The 11,782-nt window shown below is 40.1% G+C and overlaps 2 protein-coding genes across 3 annotated transcripts; one reads left to right on the top strand and one right to left on the bottom strand.

Annotated features, from left to right (window-relative positions):
- Window positions 1–35: 35 nt before the first annotated feature.
- On the top strand, window positions 36–5,248 carry LOC114141604 (sialic acid-binding Ig-like lectin 10). Of its 2 annotated transcripts, none has more exons than XM_028012244.1 (8): window positions 36–449; window positions 1,401–1,524; window positions 2,401–2,745; window positions 2,831–3,052; window positions 3,686–3,973; window positions 4,136–4,214; window positions 4,321–4,357; window positions 4,448–5,248. In XM_028012244.1, exons 2-8 carry the CDS (start codon window positions 1,488–1,490, stop codon window positions 4,484–4,486), a joined length of 1,047 nt encoding a protein of 348 aa, XP_027868045.1. In that variant the 5' UTR covers window positions 36–449; window positions 1,401–1,487; the 3' UTR covers window positions 4,487–5,248. The 2 variants fall into 2 exon arrangements, with proteins under 2 accessions (XP_027868045.1, XP_027868044.1); XM_028012243.1 differs by having other exon boundaries at window positions 40–449; window positions 2,398–2,745.
- A 389-nt stretch (window positions 5,249–5,637) lies between these two features.
- On the bottom strand, window positions 5,638–11,509 carry LOC114141603 (sialoadhesin). Its single transcript, XM_028012242.1, has 9 exons — window positions 11,368–11,509; window positions 11,100–11,242; window positions 10,824–10,894; window positions 10,523–10,728; window positions 9,187–9,450; window positions 8,722–9,024; window positions 7,558–7,651; window positions 6,906–7,293; window positions 5,638–6,741 (listed from the first exon to the last, which is right to left on the bottom strand). The coding sequence occupies exons 1-8, from the start codon at window positions 11,417–11,419 to the stop codon at window positions 7,197–7,199; spliced, it is 1,230 nt and encodes a 409-aa protein (XP_027868043.1). The 5' UTR covers window positions 11,420–11,509; the 3' UTR covers window positions 5,638–6,741; window positions 6,906–7,196.
- Between the last annotated feature and the right edge of the window lie 273 nt (window positions 11,510–11,782).

The following is an 11,782-nucleotide window of genomic DNA, read 5'->3' as shown; positions in this document are numbered from 1 at the left end:
CGTGCTTGTTCAGCAGGTTCATCGTCCTGCTGCAGCCTGAAGGGAAGATGAATTCGCTTGACAATTAACAAGCTAAACATTTTCCTAAATACCAAGCTAAGAGGCCCGCTGATGAAACCAAGCTATCAACATGTGTGGCCCAATCGACTTTTAAAGGTTTTTGCAACCCTTGTACTTTTTCTTAGTATTTCTGACTTACACTTCGATGTGTTTTATTGGGAGTTTCATTGGAATTAATGAAGCTCAAGGACGGCAGCAGAGAGGTCAAAGCAGGGTTAGGTTACGTAATGTTTTGTTCAACACATCAAAACAGGAAGAGTGTGCCACAACTGCAAACGTATCAAGACATGGTCGACTGACTGAACGTGGAAGCATTAATCAGAGATGCAGCCAAGACGACCCTGGAGGAGCTGCAGAGAGCCACGGCTCAGGTGGAGGCATCTTTTCACGTGAGTAGATGAGAAACAAGCTTCACGCTATTGAGCAGATGGTTGTCATGAATGGAAACACTGGAGGAAACATGTGTAGTAGCTGCAAAAAAATAAATAAACCACTTAGATCAGAGAGTATTCGCTTGTTAGAATGGACCAGTCAAAGTCCAGAGACTTCAGCTAATTTCTGGAACGCTAAGACTGGGCTGCAGATGAGTCCAGCAGAGGGCAGGAGAAAACAGGTGAGCTGTACACGCCTCAGATCAGGTGTGATCAGTCTGGGAATCATGGAGAGAGTAAGCGATGAGTTCAGGGGTGGCTGGGAAAACTGAGAGACGGGGTTCAAACTGCTCTAAAATCCCAATTCGACATCCTGAAGTTGGAAGTTGTAATGTCACAGAATGGGGGTAAGTGGCATATGGGCAGCCACTTTAAAACGGTTGGAGTAGAAAAACAAATAGGACTCTAAAAATACTCTGATTCAGTAGTGAAAGATGAAAGATGGTTTTGACTCCAGTCATCCATGCTGAAACTGAGACCTCCTGCGTTCAAGATCCTGCTATGTCATTGACAGAGATTATTACATCTCAAACACCACAAGAGGAAAAATAATTAAGGAAATTTGTTTTAGGAACTGAAGAACAAAACAAAACTCAAGTTTACCGTGTTGTTTTTCTTTTCTTTTTTTTTCTTTTAACGGGAGACTTAAGAAACTTCACCACCCTAGAAACATCAGCAGCCCCCATTTGATCTCCATCAGCTCTTCAGCTATCTCTTAGGACATTCAATGATCTTCATTCTTTATTCTCCAATTTCACCTTAAATATCAGATTCTGGTTCAAACTCACCATGTGATCAGGGACAAACAAACTCCTCCCTTCCTATCCTGGCTGATTTACATAATGCTTACTGATCATGTTTGTGACAAACTTCCACCTAAAACTTCTTCAAATCTGTTTTATTTTCTAGAAGTGCTGTGCAGCCGTGGGTTGGCCCGATCACTACAGCTTGCTTTGAGAAATGAACTATCAACTCAGTTTCTTGTTCTTGTAGAACATGATTCAAGTGCTGATACTTCTTCTGCTGCAGCAGGGTAAGTAAATATATAGTTATTCTAAATATTATTTCTACTTGAAAATCTTTTACATTTGCAAGAGCAGCAAACCTCTTAAGGCTCATCTTAATGTTTGATCATTTCTGAACTTAGACCAAGAATTTGTTCAAAACGTTGATTCCAGGTTAAATATGTTAAATACAGTCTGTGAATCAAGCACCAACGCTAGGAAACACACACTGAAGAGGAGCTGCGTTTTCTGTTTGAGCCTCAACATGAACTGTTACCTTTTATTGCAACAGTGCAGCGTTTCCATGGTGATGGGAGCTCTTCAGTTTCGTTGTTTTCTGTCAAAGTTTCACTTTAGGCTTGGAAACACTTTGAAAAGTGTTCTTTTTTCTCATATCTACAAATGCATCATCACACATACCTCCCACTGCAAAATTAATGTTGATGTGATATTTTTTATTTAAATGCTCTTCCTGTGTAAAGTGTTCCCACATGCAATGCTCTGAATGTCATGTTAAATTAGCTTTATGTTTATTTAAATGATTTTTGGCTCAGGGGGGGGAACAAGCAAGTGAAATGAACTTCAAGCACAAAGCTTGGCTCATAAGGCTGGAAGTGTGTTTTTCTTTATGCTTTGTTTTTTGTTTGTTTGTTTCCTGTGATGCATTTATAGAGTTTAAGAGGGAAAGTAGCAACACCTGCTGCTAACTGCTTTTACTGTACATGAAAGAGTCCAATGAAGCCATACCAAAAACTACGACTTTATAAATTATTGCTATTGAAGGCTGTTCTGCTGAATCATGGGGCGTATTATTTTTTCAAGTCAATTGAGTTTCTTTTCCCCAGGACCTTATAAATGATTTAAAAACGGTCATCACAAGTTTTATTTTGTGTTTTTACTAGCAGAGAAAGTGAGTGCTGCCTGGTCGGTGACCTTTGAGAACCCGAATATTTGTGCGTTGAGGGGGTCTTCGGTGGAGTTCAGGTGTTCGTACAGCTACCCAGACGAGGAATCCGTCAGAGGGACCGCATGGGACAGAGGAATGAATCAAAATGGCGTCTGGAAACGCGTCAGGCTTTCAGGCCTTCCGTCATATAATGGTCGCTTTGAGTATCAAGGTGATCATGCACACAACTGCAGCCTGGTTTTGCGTGACCTGCAGGAGAACGACACTGGATATTACTACTTCTGGTTTGACACAGATAAGTTTGGACGGCGCAGTAAGACGTCAGTGTTTCTCTCTGTCACAGGTAAAGCAGATTTACGTTCTCAGGTTTCTGTTTTCAGGTTGAATGTCTTTTTGTGGTGTAAGTCTTGTCTTTGCTTGATCTCCAGGGCTGAGAGCCACCATACACCCCGACAGAGTGAGACTCGGAGACAGCGTGACCCTTGACTGTCGGACAGAGTGCCAAAACGGCAAAATAATCTGGTTCAGAGACGGACGTCCGGTGGCAGAACCAACGTTTCAGGCTCAGACTACAGATACCGGAAACTATTCATGTGCTTTTGAGGGGCTAAAATCCTCGCAATCAGATCCTGTGGCTCTGGATGTTTGGTGTAAGCACTATAATGATGCTACGTCAAGATGAATACATTTGATATTAATCAATATCAAATTTGTTTGGTTTGTTGGAGAACGTCAATGAACAAAGTCCATCAAGAAGACCAAGAGACACAGCAGACAGGTCAAGGAGAAAGACGTGGCAATGTTTAAAAACAAATGATTGAAAAATATCCAAAGCTTTAAACATCTAATCTCAGGTGGGGCAATCATTTGTTGTCCACCACAAATCTGGAAGAATATTAAAAAGACATTCATACTGTACATAACCCCGAACGCACCTTAGCCATGCTGCAGCATGGTAGTGGCAGCAGCGTGCTGTGGGGATATTTTGGAAGCTGTTAAGGGTTGATAGAAAAATGGGTGGAACAAATACTGGACAATCCTGGAATAAAACCTATTTTAGGCTTTAAAAGATCTGCAAACGGGGTGAAAGTTCTCATTTTCCTTCCACTTCAACTATGTGCTGCTTTGACAGTCACGGAAAACAATAAAATAAAATGAGGCTTGTAGTTGAAATGTGATGAAATGTAAAAGAAAACTTCAAATAGTATGACTACTTCTGCATGACACTGTGTATGTACTATCAACCTATTTTTACTGGAACCACGGTTGTGTTCTTTCTCCAGATCCTCCGCTGAACGTATCCGTTGAGGTGAACCGCTCTGACCCTCTGCTGGTCGGCAGCAGCGTGACGTTGACCTGCAGAGGTTCTGCCAGCCCTGCTGCAATTACTTACACCTGGTGGTACAGCAGTGACGTCTCCAACTCCAGCACCGAGCTCCAGGTGGGCTCAGGGCAGGTGCTGAGTATTTCCTCCGTTGAGTTGGCCCACACTGGGACGTATATCTGCCAGGCCCAGAACCGCGCGGGCCAGAGCCGTTCAGCTGAGCTGCTGCTGGTGGTGGAAGAAACAGGTAGGAATCCTGGAGGAAGGGAAGAACTCGCATTCTTACAGCTTTAATTCATTCATGTTAATTTGAACTTCAGAGCTTCAAGATACTGGGGGTTTGTTTAAAACATATGTGGCTACTTTTAATTATTTCTAGTGGTTTATTCCTTGTTTTTTCCCCCCCCAGTCCATCCTTTGATTGTCCTTGGAATTGGAATTAAAGTGATTATTCTGCTTGTGCTGCCACCGATTCTCATCTGGGTCTGGTAGGTAACGCAGAACGTCATTCTGAGTTGGCTCTGGTAGCTTTGCTGAATTGGGACACCAGAAAATAAACTCTGTTCATAGAAGCTTCTTGTTTTCTTGTTAAAGGAAGTGTCGGTCTCGTTCTCATGCAAAGAACGAAGAGGTGAGAAGAGGAACAGGTTTTTGAAAAAAATAAAACAGGAAATGATACCAGAGTCATGTGACGCCTAATCTAGTCTCCTTTATTCTTCAGAATACCAGCAATGACTATGAAAATGGGATTTTTGGATGAAAGAACAACTGCTCTAAAATCCCTAGCATGAGCAAGGAAACAAAGGACAGGAATCAAAATGACTTTGCGCTGCCAAGTCTCAACACGTGGACAGAAAATGCTTCCTGACGCTTGGCTAAGCTGCATGGACGATCTGCATTGTGCATTTTCTTTTTTCTCTGCAACATTGAATGGATTTTGAACGTAGAATGGATATTTGCTATTTCAAACAATATTGATGTTTTTATTTTAATGTAGGTTGGTTATTTGTACGCTAAATTCAAACATTGGTTTATGCTGCAGTCATTGGTAGAAATGGTTCAGTTTTAAGACACGCAACACTGCCCCCTTGAGTTTGAATTCATGTCTGCATATCTCAGCAAGCATGAAAATGTTCCGTCACTTTGCCAATTATTATGTGTTCTCCTATAGAAATATTTAAGAAATTTGTCCAGTGGTCTCGATTAGACCCGATAAGATTGATCTTTTATTATAGTTTATAATGGTCACTGAAATTTTACAGCTTCACAAATGTGTTGTTTTTAACGCACATAACTTTCACACCTTTAATTTTTCTTATTTTTAATTTATTTGACATGTTGTACTTTCCATAATGTGCGTACTGCAGCTCAGAGTTTAAAATGAGAATTTACTGCATGGAAAAGGTGAAATGGGGGGGAAAAAAACAGATAATATAACTTCATTCACACAAAAAAAGAGAGCACTTTACATAATCAGTCTTGGTTGAAAAGCCTCTTCTAAAAATAAACTGACACTAAAATATCCAAGTGCCTCCTGTAGCTGATTGGGCGGGAAGCAGGTTTTCATCCTCGCCCCGCTCTTCTTCAGGCCCTGCTCAGTATCTGAAACCTAAAGTTTACTCTAAATACAGAAATAAATCTGACTGTGAGGTTGTTTTTTTATGTGGTTGTGATGACCATGTTTTCTGTCATCATTATTACACTAAACATGAAACATCAGGTTTTCAGTAAGAGCCTCTTTAGGAAATTGAAAATAGCTTTCTTATACAAGTCATGTCATTCGTGGTCTGCATCTGTAACGATCTGTGGAGGACTTCCTGTATTCACATCTGTTTTTTTTTTCCAACACTTCCTTCACAATACCCATGCATTAGATCACTGTGAGGATTAAAACTCCTTCTAATAAAGAAATAAATACAACAAATGTGTTTACTGTTTTCTTATAAGCTATCCACTGACAAAAAAAAAGATTAGCGCCCATATAGTGAAACACAGAAATTATTCAGTTTCCAAGGAGCTAGCAGTTCAAAGTAACGAAACCAGATATACAACTGGTCCAAGCCGACATCATTTTACAACAAATCATTTCAATTTAGGTCTGTTTATGAAATATTTAGGTTTTCCTAAATATCTTTTGAACTAATCAAGAGCACTGCGCTAACAACACAAAAATAACTGACAACTTTTGACTTTTAATGTATTGAGCCATGAAGTAACGTTTAAAATGCTAGGTTCATTTAAATGTGGTGCACAGAAAAGGTTTGAAGGATACTACGACAAATATTTTTTATAAAAGGTTCATGATTAGACTTGATCATGGGCAAGAAATTGCTAGGAAGTAAAGAAAGAAGTAATGCATACATCAGTAAAATTAACTCTTCTTCCCACAGAAAGTCAACGTCCCAAGAAACTAGACTTAAAAGACATCATAAATGAATTTGCTACAAGTACAATTAGGCACACATGCCATGCCATGTTGATATTTGGCATGTTGAGCTCAAATATCAACAGCAGTAATCCCAGAGACAAACAATTTGCACCTTCAAGTATTCATTTATGATGGGCCAAATCAGCCTAAATGCAAAACATAAAAAAATTGTAAAAGAAATATCTATTCATGTAAAAAATATATATATGGATATACAAAAAACAACCCATATAAATTAATATGCTGCATAGTTATTTTCAAAATGAAATTAGATTTCCACATCTAAGTACTTCTAATAACTCATCTAGACCTTTAAAATATACAGATAAATACCAGGTCAGGACAAGTTATTTAATAATTAAAAGGACCACTTAATTATTTACAGTCACCTGGTTTATGTAAAGTCTGGGAAGGGATAACACTTGGACTGGGTAAAATATGTATATTTGTTCAATATAATATCTATCTTTAGCTTTCATTTAATCTCCCAATTGTATTTACTATTTTATTTTTTTGGGTGGAATTGTGGCCCTTTCAGCCCTCCGTAGAGGGAACGTCATTTAGAGCAGGGGTGTCCAAAGTGGGTCCTGGAGGGCCGGCATCCTGCGTGTTTTAGTTCTCTCCCTGGTTTAACGCGCCTGGATCAAATGATGGCTCGTTAGAGGCCTCAGGAGAACACTGACATGCTGAGAAGGCTGTTTCTACCACCAGGGAGAGAACTGAAACATGCAGGATGCTGGCCCTCCAGGACCCACTTTGGACACCCCTGATTTAAAGGGCTGTTGCTGAACAGTAATGATCTGAATCAGGTGTGTAAAAGCAGAGACACTTCTAAAACAAGCCGGGCAGCGCGCTTTGGGGACCAGGGTTAGGAAACTCTGGTCCTTTTTTGTTTCAAAAATCCCAAAATAGGTTGCATTGTGTAACTTTATGAATATGGGGGGTTTACAGGGCAGGATGATCCAACATCTCATGCATCCATTAGGTCTCAACATTGTGTTACCCAACGTGTGTGTTGGCACACATAATCAAAGCAGTTCCTTCACTCTGTCACAGTTGTCCCAGTGAGGACAACAGTGAGGACAACTGTGACAGTGTCTGCGACACTGTCTGGCTGTCTTCTGGCTTTCTTCTTTTTCCTGAAAGCAGAACAAACACAGATTTATAGAGGAAGTGTAACTATTCTTTTCTCTCTTTTTTTTGTAACTCTTGTGGTCATCTACGCATAGCTTTGGATACGCCACACCTTCACAAAAGTTGATTTGTTTTGTTCATCCAGACAAGAACTACAACCATACTGTCTATAAATAGGACTGTGTTATGTCTGATGCTTATTGGAAGCAGCAGTCCCGGTCTTGTTAATATGACTTGATGATCGTGAAAGGAGCAAAGACGTCACTCACCTTATCATAAAAAAGGCAGCTAACGCAGCACTAGCCAGCACGACCCCAATAGTTAATCCAGTCACCAAAATTGTCCTTTCTGGAGAGTCGGCCACTGCAAAGAGCAGAAGATTACAGAGAACTCAATGCACACATACACAGAGCCTTAACAAAATATTCATACCATCTGAAGCTCTAATGTCTTGTCACATTATACAAAAATAAAATTCGATGTTTTATTGAGAATCTTAAGAGACAGACCAACAAAATGGTGGATGATTGTGAAGTGGAAGAAGAATGATAGACAGTTTCCAATTATTTTACAAATAAAAGTCTGAATAGAGTGACATGCTTTTTTTCAGCCGGCTAGTTTACAGAAACATCTTACGCTGCAGCTGCTGGTCTTTTGAGACCACGTCCCTCCATCTTGAGACTGAAATCGAAGGTTATTCTTCTCTCCAATGAAAGTAAAACCCCACAGGATTGTATAAATAGGACATGGGTTTCCAAATTTTGCCACATCTTATCACTTAGATTTAGCTCTGGACTTTGACTAGGCCACTCTCACTCAATCTAAACTATTAAATTGTAGCTCTGGCTGTATGTTTTGGATCATTGTCCTGCTGAAGGATCCGTCTCTGCCCGACTCATTAGTATTTTACAACAGGTTTTCTTCTAAGATCACTCCATTCTGAAGAAAAGCACCTCCATAGCATGATGCTGCTAACTCTGTATAACCCAATAGGAACAAGGTGTCAAAGTGTTTAATCATTTCTAAGATTTATGTTTGTAAAAAAAAAGCATTTTCTTCTGACGTCACAAATATACTGTACTTTGTGTTAATCGGCCACATGAGATCTCACAAAAATATATTGAAATATATATTTTCAATATAATAAGTACTTTTGAGATGCATTGTAAACACTACTATGTTGCAACTCATTACCAACTTTATGGATGTTATTTTAAGGTAATATTTGGCCGTATTTGGCTGATTACCATGTAAAGATAGTTCAATTTGACATGCGGAAAAATGATACCAACAATACCTGAATCCACAGTGCCGTAGTATCTAAAGATAAAACACATTTTGAAGGGTCCTATACTCTGAATCCTGTACTCATAACAGAGAACTTGGGGAAAAAAATCCCTTGAATGTGATCTTGAGGCTCTGCATTGACCTACCTTCGAAGCTGGGCAGAATCAAGCTGGCTTTCTGAAAGCCGTGTTTGTTGCGTGCCACACAGCAGTGCTCCCCATCGTCCTCCGTGGTGATGTTGGCACTGGTGAGTTTTGGGACTCTTCCTGTCAATGTAGCCTGGGTGGATCTTCCTCGATAAAAGCTTACGTCTGCTGCTGGGAGACATGCTGCACCCTGGTACCAAAAGTAGGTGAGGACCAGTGGGTTGGCCTCACTGCTGCAGGTCAGAGTCACACGATGATCCTTCTCCGCTCTCCAGGTGGAGAGGATTATGTTTCTAGGCGAGTCTACAGGAGGTTGGCATTAAAGGTCATTAACGTCAAATATCACGAGATTTAAAGAAGATGAAAAATGAATCAAGTAGTGGACAGATGCAAACATATCTTTAAACATGTTTTCAGTACAATTAAATATGATGTAGATTGGTTTCAGAGTTACATTTCACTCACACTGCACATCGATTTCCAGAACATTTGAGCGTTGCTTTTCGTCTCCAGTCTGCATTTGGCAGTAGTAGCTGCCAGAATGAGCCGTTGTAACTTTGCGGGTCTTCCACACCGGTCCAGCACCTTCCAACCTGGCACCTTTGGTACTGTACCATGTGAAGCGGCTTAGCGAAGTGGCAGCTGGGTTGCAACAGGCCAGGTTTAAGGCTGTCCCCTCCAGGACGAAACGGGATGGACTCGCCATGACCGCAACTGCAGTGCATGTAGCTGCAGTGACAAAAAAGGAGAGAAAAGGAACCTGAATGAAGAACCTCGTGTTTCAGGAGCGTACCTATATAACGATAAAGGTACCCAGCAAATTTAATTAATTTTGACTTGATAGAATCGTAAACAATGAAGGGCAATATCATCACTTAAGATGTTTTTTTTTATCATCAGTTCTATTTAGTAGTTTTTTTTTGGTAAATAAATAAATCTTTTAAGAAGCATTTGTGTATTTTGATAACATATTAGTTACTACTCTGGAATAAATTAGAAGTTTTGCTAAATTAATGGCTTGCATTTTACACACAGCAAAACAAGGATTAGGCTCCACCTATAAAATGCAGACTAAAAATGTTGCTTGAGGTTTATAACATTAGAGAAAACAACATTAGAAACAAGGAAGCCACAAAGCTGTTACTTACAGATGTATTTGTTATTACATGCAGTTAGACAGGAATGTCTGTGTGGTTAAAAAGACAAAAGCAGAAAGCGGTTCTTCCCACCAGGACTTGACTCATTTTGTGTCAGGAGATAATTTCAGTTTTTAAATCCTATGGTTTCACAGGGTTTGATACTGTAATTTGAATTAAAAAAACAACAACATTGTAACATTTGTTTCTGGCTGGTTTTTCTTTATTGAAGTAATACAAAGCCAGGGGTTTATATATAGTGATTATTAAGTCAAAAAGCCACTGGCGGGTTTCAGTTCTGCTTCCTGCGAAAAGCACGAGGAGTCAAAGCTTTCAAAAAGGAAACGGTTACATGTCAACACAAAAATACAAATACTAATGTTCTGCTTTGCATATATTTTAGATATAAATATCTATCAATCAGTTGTTTTCATTTTTATTTAACAGCGATCAGTTTTTGTGGCAAACCAAACACACTGTGGACCTTGTGTTGTTCGCTAACAGTGAGACTCACCAATAGGCCTACATTAAGCAACAGCCACTGGAAGAATAAATTCAAAGTCTTCCAGGTTAGGAAAAGGAATAAACAGATGGATAAAACTGTCTTGAAATAATATTAAACTGTGTTTGTCATGCATCTTACAGAATGGAGCGAATATGCCCACCTGCCGCTAAGAACTGCACGCCAGTCTGTGGAGGCATCTTCTGCGTCTTATGGTTGGTGATGAGGTAAAACACGTATGTTCCACTGTCTGACTCTTTGAGATTAGAAATCCTCAGAGAGCAGTTCTTGCTTCCTGGTTGTCCCAGGTACTTCACCCGGTTCTGATAAGATGGATCCTGTAAAATACCTTCACTGTGGAACACATAGCTGACACAGACATACAGACACGTAAACTTAGAAACTGTGTGTTTTTGCAGAAAGCCCTGTGATGTATTTTTGTTTTTCTCTGATGAGTGTTGTACCTTTTCGTTAAGCAGCGACTGTCTCCGAGACACCACATCTTAGACAAAACTTTCTTTTCACTGCTTCCTGTCTAATAAAGAGCAGCAGATTACAATCTAGACATCCCCACCAGGGGATTAGTATTAGTAAGTATTACCAGGATGCTTATGAGAACAGTTTATTTTGTTAGAGTTTGACAGGAACCATGGCATGGTGATATCTACTTATTCTGACCACAGAAAGGTTACACAGAAAGTGATCTCTACTGCTACAAGAAACAATGCCTCCTTTATTACCTGTGCGGAGAGCCGCCCATCTGTCTGGACTTCATCAGAGTTAAGTGGGTAGTCATAGGAACAGGGGAAGATTACTGTAGAACCAACCGCAGCACAAATGGGACTAGAGGGGAGAACAACTGACCAATCACCACCCAGAACACCTGGAGAAGAAACAGTAGGTGTTACATTACTATGAAAATATAACTCAGGAGTTAGTCATCAAACTGTAACAGTCTCACTGACTTTGTCATGTGATAACGCTGGAATACATTAGCGATGTTTTTACCTCTCACGCACAGAATGATGAGAAAGCAGCAGCTTTGCTGATGACGTGCCATGACTTCACTTGATGTTCTCCTCCTGCTGTGGTTTTCTGTTCACCCTCCTTTAAATTCACCTGTACTAGCCTCAGTTTTTCTTTCGCTTGTTTTCCCACTGCTCTCTGTCAGTGTCTGGTCACAGCTGTCTTCCCTTCTCTGTCTCAAAACCAATAGGTCCAGTGTCTCCAGCTTCCCCTTTATTTTCTCCACCCACGACGAACTTAGCTAATGTCAGTGCTTTCATGTCATTACAAAGAAATGACCACATCCAAGTTTTCTTCCTCCTGCAGAGTGCGCCTGTTTGCGTGTGTCTGAGGCACCTGTTGAGTTAACCAAGTGAAAACCACCTGCTGTTTGTCGACAGTCACTATTAAAATGTGC

This window comes from Xiphophorus couchianus, chromosome 3 (genome assembly GCF_001444195.1).
Source record: "Xiphophorus couchianus chromosome 3, X_couchianus-1.0, whole genome shotgun sequence".
Classification (NCBI taxonomy): Eukaryota; Metazoa; Chordata; class Actinopteri; order Cyprinodontiformes; family Poeciliidae; genus Xiphophorus; species Xiphophorus couchianus.
This window is presented reverse-complemented; position numbering and strand designations above follow the sequence as displayed.

What these genes read in the sequence shown, in the direction of transcription:
- LOC114141603 (XM_028012242.1), bottom strand. Translation starts at nt 11,419, where the DNA reads ATGGCACGTCATCAGCAAAGCTGCTGCTTTCTCATCATTCTGTGCGTG. An exon ending in ATGGGCGGCTCTCCGCACAG is followed by an intron (nt 10,895 to 11,099) that starts GTAATAAAGGAG and finishes GCTCTTTATTAG; the next exon opens with ACAGGAAGCAGTGAAAAGAA. An exon ending in TCTGGAAATCGATGTGCAGT is followed by an intron (nt 9,025 to 9,186) that starts GTGAGTGAAATG and finishes AACCTCCTGTAG; the next exon opens with ACTCGCCTAGAAACATAATC.
- LOC114141604 (XM_028012243.1), top strand. Translation starts at nt 1,488, where the DNA reads ATGATTCAAGTGCTGATACTTCTTCTGCTGCAGCAGG. An exon ending in GCTGGTGGTGGAAGAAACAG is followed by an intron (nt 3,974 to 4,135) that starts GTAGGAATCCTG and finishes TTCCCCCCCCAG; the next exon opens with TCCATCCTTTGATTGTCCTT. An exon ending in CTCATGCAAAGAACGAAGAG is followed by an intron (nt 4,358 to 4,447) that starts GTGAGAAGAGGA and finishes TTTATTCTTCAG; the next exon opens with AATACCAGCAATGACTATGA.